Source organism: Trichechus manatus, unplaced genomic scaffold, assembly GCF_000243295.1.
Source record: "Trichechus manatus latirostris isolate Lorelei unplaced genomic scaffold, TriManLat1.0 scaffold00057, whole genome shotgun sequence".
Lineage (NCBI taxonomy): Eukaryota > Metazoa > Chordata > Mammalia > Sirenia > Trichechidae > Trichechus > Trichechus manatus.
In genome coordinates, this window is record NW_004443993.1 from 9,152,043 (window position 1) to 9,168,916 (window position 16,874).

Below are 16,874 nucleotides of genomic sequence, written 5' to 3' on the forward strand. Positions count from 1 at the left end.
GTTTTTGTTGGCTTTCTGGTCCCTTTCAAACATTGTTTGCTGGCTCGCTGGTGATGAGACAGAGGCCCTGGGGTACACACCAGAGGCCGCCCAACCCTGACACCAACCAAAGGAACCGATGCCGCCGTCACCAAAGGCCTTCAGCTGAGACTGTGGACATCAACACCAACAGAGGTGGCATTTCCCAGGACTTAAGGCGTGGCCCTGTTGGGGAACCCACCGCTGGCACAGACCCAGGGGTCCTTTGAGGCTTTTCAAAACTGGGGCTGAACTCAAACATAGCACAACCGTGTTGTTGGAAGTGGCTGTTTCAGTCAGAAACCACCCACAGATGCCAGGCCACCAGGCGCTCTGCTTCGATGCACAGCTGTTATGGTACCCTCGGGTTTCCAGGAAAACCAGGATTTTGCTGCAAAAATGCAGATGGCTTGCTGCAGTCCAAAATTCCCTCTTACGAGTGTTACAAACATTAATTTTACGTGTGTGTGTGTGTGTGTGTGTGTGTGTGTGTGTGTGTGTGTAAAAGATAACTACAATTGTTGTAGCTCTGTTTTGGCATTTTGAGAAGAGTTTTAACAGTAACCTCAAAAAACTGGAAGTGGCCCAGGCCCTCCTGACCCGGAAGCTGTTTATCACTTCACTTCTCTGAGCCTCACTTTCCACAGCTGTAAAATGGGGCTGCGGAGATACGACTGTATGTAGAGCGCCTCGCGCAAACTCTCAGGACTATTACCTGCTGGGCCCCACCGGGGATCGAGGACAACACAGAGGACCACCCACGCCAGGGAGAAAGGCTGAAGGACCCAGGCCACGAAATCATCTGGTTTATTCTTGAGCACAGACAGGCCCTGGCTTGTCTTCTCATAAAAACCGCCCCCCTCCGCACATTCAGAGGAGAAAACAGGGCCGTTGTTACTGCTCTGAGGGGCCATTCTTAGATGCCAGTCAGGCTGGCAGCTCAGTCCTGCAGGCTGGGGACGGCTGCTGACCTTGCCCGGCTGACATGAGCCCTGTCCCTCAGCGGTTCCCGGTGTGACGATTCCCTGAGTGAGGAGGCCGGGAAAGGGCTGCCACCAGGCTGGGCACTTGGGCTGGACTGAGGAGGGCACGAGTGTCTCTCCTCGCCCTGGGTGGAGAAAAAGCAAAGAGCCCTGGATGTCTGGGGCCAAGAAGAACTGTATAGAAACAGGAGTGTTAAAAAATAGATTCTCTCTAGGGAATAGAAAAAAGGAGACTGGCTACAAAAGCGGAATCAGAACTTATCAGATGTGCTGGGGGCCTTGGCTGTCCCCACTGGGGCACCCCATGTGTGCCAGGCTCTGGTGACAAAGCAGGGAATGAGACAGACAAACCTCCCTGCCCTCACGGAGCTTATAGTGATGATAGGAAAGAAAATGGTTGCAAGTTCCGTAAAGAAAATAAAATGGAGTTATGGTGGGGACCTTGGGGGATGGGATTATTTCAAATACGGTGATCAGGAAGGCCTCTCTAAGGAGGTGATATCTAAGCAAAAAAAGACCTAGTGACAACCATCCATGGGGAAATGTGGGGAAGAGTGTGCCAGGCAGAAGGAACAGCCAGCGGAAAGGCCCTGAGGCAGGACACCATGCGGAAAAAGTTAAGGGACGCACGGATGTTTTGGGGGCAGACCAGCCTGGCAGCCAGCGTCTCAGCTGCACCAAACCTTGCTGGACCTGCTCTTCCTGCTGGGCCAAAGGTCAAGGGAAGGGCACAGGTAGCAAAAAAAATTTGGAACTGAAAAATACGTTTTCATATAAAAAACCAAAACCAAACCTGTTGCTGTCAAGTCGATTACGACTCATAGCGACCCTATAGGACAGAGTAGCGCTGCTCCACAGGGTTTCCATGGAGCGACTGGGGGGTTCCAACCAACGACCTTTCAGTTACCAGCTAAGCACTTTATGCACTGTGTCACCAGGGCTCCTGCCAGAAAGAGAGGGGTCTCACACTCAGGTGCCTCAGGGGCCAGACAGATAACCTGAGAGAGGCGAGGGGGCCAAGTGAAACTCACACCCTGGCTAAAGAGGGCAGCCTCGACTCAGATCCAGGTAAGCATGGCCAAGCCTGAGGCTAGAAATCCAGATTTTTGTGTAAATGCTGCCAATTTTTTAACGAGGATGATTGACTTGAGTTTTCTAAAACCTCTGTAAGGGCTAAACACCTGCATTTGGCCTGTGGGCTGCCAGCTTGAGATCTTTGGCTTTTTAGCTGGTTCCAATGCATAGACAGGATTAAGGCTCTGCCATGGGGTCGCCTCCGGGACACTGGTGACCCCCGAGGGCACACACAGCAGTGGAAGACCCCGCAGGGGCCCAGTGTGTACATTGTGGAATCTGTGCTCCAGGGTTCACACCGTGGTCCCAAACACGGCCGGCTGCAGGTGGTCCATGGCACCTTCCTCCCCAGTGCTGTTGGCAAGTGGGGGACCGGGCCCACCAGGGTCGCTGGCTGGCAGGGGCCCCAGGCGCTCAGCCTCAGCCAGGGTGGCCAGCAGCCTGGCCAGGGGCGGCTGGTGACGGCAGATGTCCCATAGCAGCTCGGCCCGGGGCTGCAACTGCCCAATGAGGTCGTCCCTCTGGCGCACGGTGGCCTGTAGGCTGTGGACAGCGGCCTCGGAGGTCAGCAGCTGCTCCTGGAGAGCGGCGATCTCACTGTTAGGCAGCAAGACAGGGTGGTTATGGCACCAAGGCATCACAGATCCTGCTCCCCAGGCTCCCTGTCACCATGGGGATAAGTCCGTGCTCCTCACCACTGCCTCTGTTGTTGCTGTTGTTAGGTGCCTTCGAGTCAATTTTCGACTCATGGCAATCCCAGGGGACACAGCAGAAATGCCCCATAGGGGTTTCTAGGCTGTAATCTTTACGAGGGCGGATCACCAGGTATTTCTCCCGAGGAGCTGCTGAGTGGGTTCGAGTTGCTAACCTTGTGGTTTGCTCTCAGTCCCCCATCACCTCCCTTCACTCAGGCTTCAAGCATTTACACTTGCCGTTCTCTTCCCCTACATCATTCCCTATGTGTTGTTCACTTTGATGGAGCCACCTCCAGGAAGCCTTCCCCCTAGGCCCCCACAGAGCCCTCTGCACCCCCTACAACCACAACCCCGGTCACCCCACATTGTAACTGCCTAGTGATGTGTCTGTCTCCCATTAGACTATGAGATCTCTGAGGGCGGGGCCCTGTCCGTGCTCAGGAAAGATGAATAAATGAATCCAAGTAGCTCTGAATTCATCCTTTCCCGCCTGGCCCTCAGCACCTCCCTACTGTCTAAGCACTTGTCTCATTCCCTTCCATCCTCAGCTGCCAGGTAGTGTTGTTGCTGGGTGCCTTCGAGTTGATTCCAACCCATGGTGACCCCAGGTGACAGAGTAGAACTGCCCCATAGGGTTTCCCAGGCTGTAATCTTTACGGGAGCAGAATCGCTGGCTGGTTTCAAACCGCCAGCCTTCTGGTAGTAGCCTAGCGCTTAACCGATGCGCTACCAGGGCTCCAGAGGGTCCTTCAAAACTGCTGATATCACCCGGTCCTCCCCTGCTCAAGAACCTGCATGGCTCCCAATATCTATACGAGGGAGTAGGAGGTCCCTGAGCCCCCCTAGCCGATTTTGCCATGTGGGGAAATGGACCCTGTTTTATGAGAAGCCAGAAACCCACACGGTGACATCTCTGAACTTTACATACTGATGACTAATTTAAGAGTTTGGGGGTTTCTGGGCTTTTTTTTTTGCAAATCTACGTGAATGCACGCGGTTCCCTCTGCCGTTCCTGCCTCTCCAAGCCCGGCTCGGCCACCCTTTCCCCTCCTCCGGGAAGTCTTCCTGGCCGGCCCCGGGCCTCACCGGTCTTTGGCGCGGCCGAGCTCGTCCAGGGCGGCGCGCAGCTGCTGGTCGTGGCGGGCCAGGCGCTCGGCCTGGGCGCGCACTGTGCGCTCCGCCGCGTCCAGCCGCACCTCCAGCTCCGCCGCGCGCCGGTGCACGGCCGCCAAGTGCGCGTTTGCCTCGCGGATCTGCAGGGCGGGCGGCGCCGACATGGCCAAGGCCGAGGTCCAGGACCGGCTACGCCCCTGGGCGGTCCGGAACCGGCCAGGCCCCGCCCCCGAACGGGCCGCGCCCCCGGAGACCCCCACCAGACCTCGGCGCGATTGGCCGCCGACTCGTTCGGCCCGGCGCCCACGGCCGGCTGCTCCGTCCTCAAACCCGGACAGCCACACTGTTTCCGGCAGCTTGAAACTCCGCCCCCGAGCCCAGCCTAATTCCAAGATTGGCCAACGTCTTGACAGACCACGCCACCAGGCTGGCCACATTCCCCCAGTTCAGGCTCTGGCACCGAGATTGGTCACGCCTTCGAAACAAGCACCGCCTTACTCAGAAGCTAACACCAGGATTGGTCCGGACCCCGTGGAACAACACGTCTCACCTCGCCTCCGGCGGTGCTCGTCTCCAGTCTAGGCGTAGTGATTGGCCCACGTCTCTGTCGGGGCAGTCCCAGGCGCGTCCACGCCCCTCAGGCAATCGTACAGCCACGGATTGGTCAAGTGCCCAACCCAGTTCTCGCCACGCCCCCAAGCCGAACGCATACTTCATCAGAGCTTGGGCCTAGACAAGCCATAGGTTGGACACAGGCCACGTCCAGCTAAGATTCTAGCACCAGGATTGGTCACTTTTCCGTTAGGCCCCGCCTCTAGACCTGGCCACGCCCCCAAGATGGGCGCACGCGTCTCAGACTGGCCACGGGCGTGACCACGCCTGCATACAGATTCTGGCGCTAGGAGTGGCCACATCCCCGCCATGCCCCGCCCGATAATTATGTCTTTCTCCTATCAAATGGAGCCCCGCCTCATTCCCTGGTCTGTGCCTGGGGATAGGCCTAGCTTCTGTCACAGTCCCGCCTCTAGATTAGGCTCCACCTCCGGCAGTCAAAGCTTGCCTAACGTAGGACTCCCCTGAGCTGGGAGCTAGCGAGCGCTCTCCACTGACCTCGGTCGGCCTCAGTTTTCCCCTCCAGAAATTTGCCGGGGGTGCACTTGTTCTTCCCTTCCGCCAGCCCAGCCCTTGACGCGTGCGCGCGCCCGTGTCTGTGTCCGCGGCGCTCAATAAAGTTGCGCGCTTGTTGCCGGCTCGCGCCGACCCGGAAGTCTCGTGAGATCGAGCGGCAGCTGCCCTTGGGCGCGCGGAGCCGGCCGGTCGGGACTGCGGTGCCGAATCCGGGGTTGGTGGTCATGGCGCGGTTGCTGCTTCAGCGGTACTGGGACATCCCTGACGGCACCGAGTGCCATCGCAAGACCTATGCCAGCACCAGTATCGGCGGCGCCACCGGTGAGCGCCTGCCGGGCCCAGAGGGCGGAGGGAGCAGCGAGGTCATAGGGTCACTCCAGGGCGGTCCAAGCGGGCCATGGGGGGCTGGGGGTCTCGCGGGTGACACATGGTCATCATCGGGTTGTCTGCGGCGGCCATGGAATTCTCTGGAGCTCTTGTGTGAGGAACACGTTGTAGAGGCGAGTCCGGCGGGTTCGGAGGGCGCTGACAGGTCGTGGTACATGTGACAAGCTGGTCACTGGGGTCGTCGAAAGAAGGGCGGTCCTTGGGTGCTGGGAATTTGGGGGAGGCGCGAAGGGGTTAGTGGTGAGGCGATCACCAGGCTAATTTTCGGGGGTCAGGAGTTGAGGGGTCATGGCGCAGTGGTTAAGCGTTCGGCTGCTAACCAAAAGGTCGGTAGTTCGAATCCACCAGCCGCACCTTGGAAACCCTGTGGGGGCAGTTCTGCTCTGACTGTAGGGTCGCTATGAGAGTCGGAATCTGGTTTGGTTTGGTTTGGTTTGGTTTTTGGAGGCTTACCAACAAGGTGTCAGATTATGTGAGTGGGTCATGGGTCCTTACTGGGGTGTCTGCAGGGGGTACAGAAATTAGAGGAAGTCTTGGAGTGGGACGAAGTCTTTTTAGGGTCAAGGGGTCCTGGGACATCTGAGTTTTAATTGGGGCCACCAGATTGGTCCTAGAGGTCCTGCTTGGAGGTGGCTCAGAGATTACTGTAAGGCAGCCTATGGGGGAGGGTCATGAGGGGATCCAAAAAAACCCAAACCCTCTACAGTCGAGTCGATTCCGACTCATGGTGACCCCATGTGTACAGAGTAGAACTGCTCCACAGGGTTTTCAAAGCTGTGAGCTTTATGGAAGCACATCACCAGACCTTTCTTCCATGGTGCTGCTGGGTGGGTGGGAACCACCAGCCTTCCCATTAGTAGTCAAGCGCCAACCATTTGGGCCACCTAGGGACCATATGATCATATGAGGGGACCCACAGCCCTGGAATTCCTCTGCAGGGGAGGCCCCAGAGTCTCGACCCTCCTAGTCCCCGAGTGCCTCAACAGCATGGTTTCGTTTAATTCTCAAGTCTCCCTGAGAAGTAGATATGATAGTTTGAGTCACTACTGTAGCTCCAGCTCCTGGCAGAGGTTCAGTCTCCACTGCAAGCCATTTGGATTAGGGAGACGTAATAATCACTGGGTAGGAGCCCTGGCAGCACAGTGGTTAAGCGCTTGGCTACTAACCAAAAGGTAGGCAGTTTAAACCTACCAGCCGCTCCAAGGGAGAAAGATATGGCGGTCTGCTTCCATAAAGATTACAGCGTTGGAAACCCTGGCACAGTTCTGTCTCATAGGGTCGCTATGAGTTGGAATCGACTCGACAGCAGTGGGTTTGGTTTTGGTTTTGGTAATGATCGTCGGAGTCCCTAGGTGGTGCTATTGGTTAACAGCACTGTCACTGAAAGGTTGGAGGTTCAAATCTACCCAGATGTGCGTTCGAAGAAAGGCCTGGAGATGTACTTCCAAAAAGTCAGCCACTGAACTCTCTGTGGAGCACATTTCTATTCTGACATACATACGGTGGCCATGAGTCGGAACTGACTTGACAGTAACTTTTTTTTTCCCCAATAATTGCCACCATTTTCTATGTATTTAATAAAATTGACCATTATTATCCCCATTTCTCAGAGGTGGAAACTGAGGATCAGAGATGTGTATTACTTCCCCAGGGTCATTTAGAACCGGGATGCAAATCCAGCTCTGCTGATCTGGAGGGCGCTGGGGCAAGGAATATTCCCGGGGGGGTCCATCCTAGGGGTCGTCAGGAGAGAGATGAATGAGGAGGCCCAGGGAACAGGGCTATCTGGGGTCTGCTTGGGTGATGAGTTGTTGGGAGATTCCAGGGTGTGTGGTGGCATCCGACAGGTCTGTGGGGGCACTGAGCCCTGGAAGGCTGGGCAGCGTTGGGGGTGGGTCGCTGTAGTGGGGAAGTTATTCTGGCAGATTTTAAAGAGGAAATGGGGCAGTAGCCATTAGGGAATGTCTGGCAGAATTTTGGGGAGTCATGGCCATGCCACTGGGGAAATTAAAGCAGGAGGGGTCACTTAGGATTGTGCTGGCCACCAGGCAGAGTATTTTGAGAGGTGGACGGTTTAGAGGATTTTGAAACTGAGAAGGATATTAAATTTGGCATGTGTCTGTGTATGAGAGAGAAAAAGAGTGTACGTGTGTGGGGGTGCATGTGTGTGTGTGCTCATGCGTGCACGTGGGTGCATGTGTGTGAGTGCATGCGAGTGCATGCATTGTGTGTGTGTCTGAGTGTGCGTGTGGGTGTGCATGCATGTGTGCACGTTGTGTGTGTGTCTGAGTGAGCCTGTGTGTGTGTGCCCGCGTGTGTGCGTGCACGCTCACACACACACCGTGGTGGTGGACTGAAGAGACGTCAGTGGAGACTGAGCTAGCCTCGGGGGAGGGGGAGGGGGATGGTGGCTGCCGAGTGAGAAGCCTCTGGGGGGACTTGCTGTTAGGAGGGCCTCGCTGATCCTGGGGGCTCGTGTAGAGGATGGAGGTGCCAGGTTGGGGAGTCTCCGAGGGGGTCAGAACGGGGTGACGGTCACTGGTGTCTGGAGCGCTTCTGGGTGCCCAGGGCTTGGGAAGGGCGTCAGTTGTGTGTGTTGCTCACTGGCCAGCCCAGCTCCGCCCAGCACTCAGGACTTGGCTTCCCCTGCTCCTGGAGCCTCCCCTTCCCTCTGCCCTTCATCCCCTGCCTCCTCATACCCCTCACCTGAGAGAGAGCTTGTTTCGCCTCTGGCTTCCCTGTGGGACCTGAGCAGAGCCCAGCACCCTGTGGGCACCCTGTGAATGAAAGGAACGGATGAGCAAGCACCGAGTCTGCAGAGTCTCCGAGGGACGCTGAGGGGGAGCCAGCAGGATGGACAGGGGCCTTTGGAAGGAATGGGGGCTGTAGAAAGGTCCGGCTCAGTACAGATGCTGCTTGCTGGGGGTGGGGGGCACAGCACCTGAGACGTTGTTGGGGCTCCGGGAGGGGTGGGGTGTGGCGGGTCACCGTATGGGATGATTGCTGGAGAGCCGGCAGTCTGCGTAGTCAGGGTCTCCTGGGTCATCGCTTCCGGTTCAAGGACTTCCCGGGGGACCAAGGACAGTAGGGGCGCTGGCTATGTTGGGCGTGGTCCATGAGCTGGGAGTCCTGGGCAGGACCGCTGGCGTGGGCGGGCAGCAAGGTTACCCCCAGCGGTCACTCTGTGCCTGGGCTCGGGGGCTCGAATCACCAGGGGGACTTTTTATAAGGCCCTCGTGCTGGGCCCGGCCCCTGAGTTGGTGCCTCCTCAGGTTAAGCCCCCTTTGGGTAAGAATCTTTATAAGCCGCCACTGTGTGTGTGTGTGTGTCGTGGTGTGACTGAGGACGGGGCTTGCCGGGCCGGGGGCAGGCAGTGCGGGCTGGAGGAGCCCTAGACCGGACCTGGGAGCCCTCACTGGCTCCTTCATCCCGAGTCACCCTGGAGGGCTGGCCCCTCCTCTCCCCTCCCCAGCCGGGGACCTGGGCTCAGGTCTCAACACCTCGGTGAGTCTGAGCAGGGACCCTAGGGCTTGTTGTAAGATTGGGAGAAATAAGATCTGGAATGTCTGTAGAGTTTATATGTGGCTGTTTCTCCTCAGCCTCAGTTTCCGTGTTTGCACAGTGTGGGGGGGGCAGTCACAGGCTTGCCCTGAAGATTAACGGCGCTGCCTGCTGGGAACAGCCCCCTCCAGTGGCTCGCCCAGGGCAGCTCTGAACCCAGGCTGGGCGGGGAGGGGTCACGTGGGGGCCTTGCAGCAGGAGGTTTGGGGACTAGGATGGAGTGCCGGGTGATAGCAGGACTGGAGTGAGGGCTGGGGTCAGACCCACTTAGTCCAGTCTGGCCCAGCTGGGGCCCCCCAGGCAAGTCCCTGTGGTCCCCTCCCTTCCCATGAAGTGGGTGGGGGAGGTTAATGGACTGAGGCCATCAGGCTCTTGGGAGGATGAGGAGGTGGGGCCATCTTTGGTGCCCGGCGGCAGGTGGCAGTTCTAGGTTTTGTGTGATGGGCTGGCCTTTGAGGTCCCTGCTGGCTAGTGGGCGTTGGGGGGCAGAAGGGAGAGGAAGGGGCATTATCTGCCCTGAGCAGGGTCAGCTGGGAGGTGGGGGCCGTGGTCAGCCCGTCCGCCATGTTGGCAGTCTGGCAAAGCCGGGAGGGAGGGTGGGGGCCCACAGCCAGTTCGCTCTGGGTGGGCCTGAGCACCCGCCCTCCCGCACCGAGCCCAGCCCCAAAGACAGCAGGGGTGTGGGCGGCTGCGCCGTTCAGGTATGAGGATGGGCCCAGGCCGAGCTGGGCGTGGGGGCCAGGAGGCACTGGCAGCCTGGAGCAGAGCCGGGGAGGGCGCCGGCCTCTGCCAAGAAGGATTAGCCTCGGAGCCCGGGCCCCAGAGCAGAATGGGGCCTTTGATGGGTGCTGGGAGTCGGGCTAGGCCACTAGGGCCTGTGGGGGGCGCTGCTGCTGCGTCTGTGCGGGCTCCAGGGCAGGTGGATGCCATGTCCTGGTTCTCTGGTGTCCGGCCCATAGACAGTGGACAACTGTGGGCCACCACACCCCCCCTCTGCTCAGTCAGCACGCTGCTGAGGGCTAGCGCAGGTGGGGCTCCAGTGGGGTAGGGATGCGGGGGGGGCCAGGAACTGGAATTGATCAAGCCCCAAGACTGGCAGTGGTGTGAGGTGGAGGGACTCGGGGGGCTGGAGGGGGCTCAGCAGACCCGGCTTCGAATCCCAGCCCTGCCGCTCAGCAGCTGTGGGGCCCTATGCCATCACTCCACGTCTGAGGTTCCCCGTCCCTTCCTGGGCAGGGCCTGGTGCCTGGCGGGTTCTGGGGATGACATGAGAGAAGGCGCCGGCTGCTCACCTGCGTGGCACAGAAATGGGGGGAACTGACAGGTTGCCCAGGCGGTCACCCCCCAGCCCAGTGCCCTCCTTGGTGCAGACTCGGTGTCTAAGCAGCCTCTTCCTCTTGTTTCCAGGCCTGGTTGCCTCCGCGTACAGCCTCACGCTCAGCCCCCCAGGCTCCTTCTTCGAGGGGGTGGCGAGGGCAGGACGATACACGTTTACCGCAGGTGAGCGAGCTGCCACCACATGGCCTTTGGAGCCGGAGGCTGGGAGGGGCATTGTGCCTTCTCTTTGGGGGGCCCCTTGGCACTTGCCTGGCCACCTCACTCTGGCCCCATGTCACTTCCCCCGGCTCTCAGGGCCCATCCATAACCGCCTCTGACCCCCCAGCTCCCAGGTCCCCGATGATCTGAGCTACTGGTGGGGGTGCAGGCAGATGCAGGGGTCCCAGGAGATCAGCTCCGGGGTGGGCAAGGTGCATCTGCAAGGGCCATACCGGAAGCTTCTCCTCTCTGTATGCTAGTGTGGCCCCTGGGAGGCCCCCCTCATCCCCAGGCCCCCGCTGTGGCCCCGACCCAGTGCCTTCTCCCGTCCCTCTGTCTCCACAGCCGCCATTGGTGCCATATTTGGTGTCACGTCCTGTGTCAGCGCCCAGGTCCGGGAGAAGCCCGACGACCCCCTGAACTATTTCATCGGAGGCTGCGCCGGAGGCCTGACCCTGGGGGCACGCAGTGAGTGGACCCCCCTCCACCGACCCACTGATCCCCCTCCCCGTTCCATCCAAAACCTCAGGGCCACAGGAGACAGTGGGGCCGGGGGGTACAGAATGCTCCCTCACAGAGGGGCCATTGCCACACAGGCCCCCGTGTTTCTTTATCTTGGCTACCACCCATCAGCAATAGTGACAGCTGCTGCTTAAGCATCTGCCTGGGCCCACTACACTGCGTCCTCACACCCACCGTCCTCACAGCCCCCATGGCTCCCCCTGCACTAAGCCCACAGCCCCCGCCCCGCCCCTCCCTGCCCTCCCTCCTCCTCTCTCCCCCTCGTTCACTCTGCTCCAGCCTGTTCCTGCAGCTCCCCAGGCATGGTCCTGCCTCAGGGCCTTTGCACAGGCTGTGCCCTCTGCCTGGAACACCATGCCCCCAATGTGTGCATGGCCCTCCCTGTGCCCTGTCTTCCATGCCCTCGTCAGAGAATGGGGCCTTTACTGCCCTTCCCTCTCCCAGCCCCCAGAACCTACAGGCTTGATAGATGTGGGGACTGAGGCGCAGAGAGGTTGCCTAGCACAGGGACGTCCTGCCTGCCCTCCCCCAGCAGTGGCCCCAGGCCAGGCCACTGCTGATCAGTGCCCACCTGCATCCCCGCCCCCTGGCCTGCCAAGACTTGTGCCTCTGAGCCTGTTTCCCCCTTGAACAAATGGAGCTGGCAGGTCGGGGCCAGTGGGCAGAGGGACTGAGGCCTGTGTTCTGATGCCCATGGAAGGTTCCAGCTGGGCAGAGGGAGGGCCCACCCTCACTGCCTTTGCTGTGACGTGGGGCTCAGCCCTGCCCTTCCCAGGACCTGCTGTCACGGTTAGCCCTGGCCCATGGGGGGGACTGCCCCCGCCCCGAGCCTGCCTCAGGTCCTCATCTGAGTCCCCGCCCAGAGCCACAGACCCTCCTGCCCCAGTCAGTGAGGACTCCGCGGGTTCCTGCTAGGTGGACACACCTCATCCTGTGTCCTCATCTGGCCCCTGGGGCTCTAGGACAGAAAACTCTGGGGCACTCCTCAGCTCACAGACCGCGGGGCAGGGATGAGGCCCAGACACCCACAGGGATGTCGTCTATGCGGGCCACCTGGCTCTGCTTCCTGACGCCTGGTGCGGCCTTGGCCTTTCCCAGCCCGGAGCCGGGGGCAGCACGGGCGTCAGCTGTCCCTTTCAGGGGCAGGGGTGAGAGCACCCACTAGCCAGATCCCTGCTTCAGTGGGACCTAGGCAGCTGCCTCCCACTGGGCCTCAGTTTCCCCACCTAGCAGCCCCTTGTGAGTCTGCTGGAGGGTTGAGTGACTTCATCCCTGAAGAGGCTGAAGCCTGGCCAGGCAGTCGGCTTCCCTGGGTCCGCCCTGGTCAGAAGCCACAGCCGCCGAAGCGGTGCCCCTCAGGTCCCATGCCTACCTGACCACACCTCCCCCTCCCGCAGTGCACAGCTACGGCATGGGCGCCGCCTCCTGCGTGTGCATGGGCACAGCTGCTGCCCTGGTCAAGATGGGCCAGCTGGAGGGCTGGAAAGTGTTCGTGGAGCCCAAGGTGTGAGGCCCCCGCCCCGGGATGAGCAGAAATGTGGCTAAAAATAAACGATATTTGTATGTGTGTACACTCTGCCTCCTCTGTGCCCCTCAGGAGCCCTGTCCCTGATCCTGGGAGGGCTGCTGACAGGCAGCCAGCAGAGGGAGCCTCAGGGAGGCTGGAGATGGAGCAGGACATAACACACCCCACGTTCACCCCACATGCTGCACCCACTTTCCGGGCTCTGGGGCTGTCCCCACGGGGCCAAGGGCTCCAGCTTGGCCTTGCAGGAGGAATCGGGTGCTGGGCTGGGGTCAGAGGGAGCCCCTGTCTCTACGCCTCAGCCCCTTCCTGGGGCACAGGAGGGCCTGCAGTGGCTTGTGCAGGCGCCTGGAAGTTGCCCTGCCACCCACCACCTCTTCTAGACCCTGGGCTTCCCCGCAGATCAGTGACCTTCCCCTCCCCAGGCCTCCCCCGAAAGCCTGCAGAGTGGAAACGGGCCTGGGCCCAGCGCCACCTCCACATTCCTGGGCGTTGGAGCAGAGAGTCCTGGATGGCCTGGCAGGTGGGTGGCCGGCCATCGGGAGCCCGACTGCCTGCACGGGAGAGCCAGGGGCCGCGTGGCCCGGGTCTGACCCGCGCCACCTGTCAGCCCGGTGATTTAGGCGGCCCTGGAATGCTGGCAGCCACCCGGGGCGCTTTCTCCAGTATTGGCGCGGGGCTTCCTGGCAGCTGGAAAGGAAGGACCGGCGCGCTCCAACACGCCGCCGCGGAGGGCCATAAATTAGGCCTCGGGGCCCCACCCTGGGGAGCAGGGCTGGGCTGGTGCGGTGGGGGGCGACCTGCGTGCTCCTTACCTGCGTCCGCCGCACCCTTCCCTCCAGTCAGTCCACGAGGCCGGGACTTAGTGAAAAAGTAACCCCGACGGTGGGTGAGCGGCTAAAACGAAACGGCTCCCGAGCGCATAGCGACCCGCCTGGCCTCTGCAGCCTCATTTCCACTACGGTGCATGGCCTTTCCAGGTCCCGCCGCGCGGAGCCGCCTGCCTTCCCGGTCCAGCCTCCTACCCTGGGCGTGCACAGCCTCCTGGCTGCGAATGTTCCCCCATCCACTGCCCCGCCGACTGTCCCACTCCCTCCGAGCCCCCGACTCCGGTGGGGTCACACCCAGGGCCAGGCACCCAAGCCTGGGGTCCCTGGGGAGGATGGAGACACTCTCCTGGGCTGGGAGGGGCCCAGAGGCCTCAGACCAAGCAGAGGTTAAAACGAGGGGCCCTGGCCTGTCAGGCCTGGGTTCGAATCCCCAGTTCTCGCCGCTTTCTGGCTGCACGTCCTCGCGTGAAGTCTGCGCCCGAGCCTCAGCCTTCCCACTTGGGAAATGGAAATAACAGCGTTCGTGTCTCGGGGATGTTCCACGAAAGAGCAAGACGGTTCCACCCGAGAAGCGCACGGCGGCCGTTCCGCCCACACCCTCCGCGAGCCCGGGTCAGACCTGTTCCTGCCGCGGCCGGCAGGGGGCAGAGTCCGCCACGGCTCCCACCGACGGCTGCGCTGCCTCCCCCTCCCCTTGAAACCTAAACCCCTGCCCGGGATCGCACAGCCCCTTCCACAGATGGCGAAAACCGAGGCTCAGGGAGGGGAGGAAGGGAAGTTCAAAGCCAGCTCCCAGATCTGGACAAGCTGCTCCCACCTCCCAGCCTCAGTCCCCACCTCCCCACCCCCCCACCCCCCGAGTGCCAGGGAGCCCGGGGCTGTGTTCACTGCCCACTCAGGCCTCTCCCCCGTCACCTGGGGCCAGCTGCCAGTGTTGGAGCGGACCTGCTAGGGCCCCCACCTGCGGCCGGCCCCCTAGAATGAGGCTGGAGGAGCGGCTGCCTACTGGGCTCCAGAGAGCCCCAAAACTCGGGTCCCCTGGCCATAAACATTTACTAGGTTGTGAAAGGCTGAGGAACAGGCGTGGGGCTGACGACGTCATCCCCCCACCCCCGACATACAGTCTCCCTTGAGGGGCTCCTGGGGGGGCGCCCAGTGCATCTGGTCGCCACCCTCTGCCTGGAACCTCACTTCCTGCCCCAGCAGCCCCCGTACGGGGCAATGGAAGGCTCTTCTACAGTTTTCTTCGAGCTTGACGCAGGCCTTCCCAGCCCTAAGCAGTCAGGACCAGAACAGGGAGGAACCCAGAGGGGTGTGGGGCCTCGCTGGGCAGGGGGTAGGGCAGGAGGGCTTCCTGGAGGAAGAGGTGGCTTTTCCAGATGAGCACAGAGAGAACATCCCAGGGAGAGGTTACAGCGAGTGCAGCTGCCTCCGCCCTTCTCCCCGGCTCCCGCCCTCCCCACCCCGACAGTCTGTTACCCCTGAGTCAGGCCCATCCCTCCTCTGCTCACAGCCCTCCAGGGCTCCCACCTCCCTCAGGTAAAAGGCCAAGTCCTTCCTGTGGACCACAGGGTCTTGCACGACCTGCCCTGTCCCTTTCCTGCCATCCCCTCCTCCTGTCTCCCCCTCACTCACTGCACTCCAGCCACATGGGCCTCCATGCTGTTCCTCCAACTCACTAGGCCTTGTCCTGCCCCATGGCCTTTGTACGGACTGTGCTCGCTGCCTGGAAGGTTCTCCCCGCCAGATGTCCTCAGAGCCCCCCCACCTCCTTCTGTTCTTAGCTAATGTGTCAACTCCCCAATGAGGCCTCCCTGACACCACATTTAAGCAGCACCCCGCCCTGCCAGGAGCACCCCACACCCCCATCTCCTTTGTTTAGTTTTCCCATAGCTCCTACCAGCTTCTCAGGCCTAAACGTGTACCTTTGAGGGCCGAGAGTCTGTTAAACCCTCTGACCATGCCCCAGCACCAGCCTAGGAACACCCAGGGGCTCCATAAATATGCGTGGAACCAATGACTGAGTGAGGAGGAGTGGGGGCTCAGAAAAGGAGGACTGGAAGTTCTTGCCTGGGAGACACCCCAGCCCAAGGTCTAGGGGGGGCCCCTACCACCCTCGCCACCTTGTCCTTGAAGCCCGACACCAGGCTAGTGGTCACCTCAGGGGTCCAGGTGTGGGGTCTTGAGAACCAGGGCTTGGAACCCTGCAGAGCCCCCAGTTACCTGGTCACAGGTGCTCTCAGACATCCTCTGCCCCTACAAGGGCCACCCAGTCAGAGATCAACTTCACCTGTGTGGAAACTGAGGCACAGAGTGGGCCCTAGGCTCCCCGCAGGCCCGCTTCCTCTGCTCACTGCAGTCCTTCCCAGGGTTCAGGCTCCAGGAGGCCTGGCTTGGCCCCCAGCCCCATCATCAAGGCTCCCGGTTTCCTCGGAGCCAGCCAAGCCTCTGGGGACTTTCCAGAATCTGGGTGGTAGGTCTGGACCAGTCCCTGGCCCTGGCCCAGCCTTTGTCTCACCTCCAACCCCCCTGCAGCACCCTAAACATTCGCTGAACCAAAGGTGGGAGCCAGGCTGAGGGCAAGTCTCCGGGGACCACCTGCAGGGGCTGCGGGCAACGGCCTGGCTCGGTCCAACATTCCACCCTCCTTTTTTAAAGCCAACCAAAGCCTTTATTTCAGCCTTTATTTTTTAATGGCAGCCTGTCTAAAATGTATTTTAGAGTGTACTGTTTTTAATAGATAAAGCAGATACAGACCACAGATTTATACCAAAACATGCTCCAGAAAAATGCAATCACTCCCTCCACCCCATCGCCATCCCCAGAGGACACCAGCCCCATTTCTCGTTTCTCCTTCCAGCAACGTTCCCTGCCGAGACAAACATATCTGTATATTTTCTTTCCTCCCGCACAAACAATATCCCACCCTCTCTGACATTCCACAGCCCTGAGCTTTTTTTGTGCTCTTAACAATGCATCTTGGATTTCTTCCCAGAGAACAAAGAACTTCCTCCTCCTCCTTCTTAACAGGTGCATAATATTCCATCCGTGGCTGGCTCATGATCCTCCCATTAAAGCACATTTAGTTGTTCCTAGCCCATGGAAGCAGCAGTCAAGAAATGAACAATTGCCTTGGGCACATCTGCTGCAAAAGACCACTTTAAAGTATTCAAAAGCAAACATGTCACTTTGAAAACTAAGGTGCACCTGACCCAAGCCATGATATTTTCAATCACCTCATATGCACGCAAAAGCTGGACAATGAATAAGGAAAACCAAAGAAGAGTTGATGCCTTTGAATTATCATGTTGGTGAAAAATATGGAATATACCATGGACTGCCAGAAGAACGAACAGGTCTGTCTTGGAAGAAGTACAGACAGAATGCTCCTTAGAAGCAAGGATGGCGAGACTTCGTCTCACGTACTTTGGACATGTTATCAGGAGGGACCAGTCACTGGAGGAGGACGTCACGCTCGGTAAGGTAGAAGGTCAGCAAAAAA

At 59.8% G+C, this 16,874-nt stretch overlaps 2 protein-coding genes across 2 annotated transcripts; one reads left to right on the forward strand and one right to left on the reverse strand.

Moving 5' to 3' along the window:
- Positions 1–2,362: 2,362 nt before the first annotated feature.
- On the reverse strand, positions 2,363–4,047 carry VMAC (vimentin type intermediate filament associated coiled-coil protein). Its single transcript, XM_004378421.2, has 2 exons — positions 3,857–4,047; positions 2,363–2,672 (listed from the first exon to the last, which is right to left on the reverse strand). The coding sequence occupies exons 1-2, from the start codon at positions 4,045–4,047 to the stop codon at positions 2,369–2,371; spliced, it is 495 nt and encodes a 164-aa protein (XP_004378478.1). The 3' UTR covers positions 2,363–2,368.
- An 864-nt stretch (positions 4,048–4,911) lies between these two features.
- Positions 4,912–12,554, forward strand: NDUFA11 (NADH:ubiquinone oxidoreductase subunit A11). Its single transcript, XM_004378422.2, has 4 exons — positions 4,912–5,332; positions 10,367–10,459; positions 10,841–10,963; positions 12,415–12,554. Exons 1-4 carry the CDS (start codon positions 5,236–5,238, stop codon positions 12,525–12,527), a joined length of 426 nt encoding a protein of 141 aa, XP_004378479.1. The 5' UTR covers positions 4,912–5,235; the 3' UTR covers positions 12,528–12,554.
- The last annotated feature ends 4,320 nt before the right edge of the window (positions 12,555–16,874 follow it).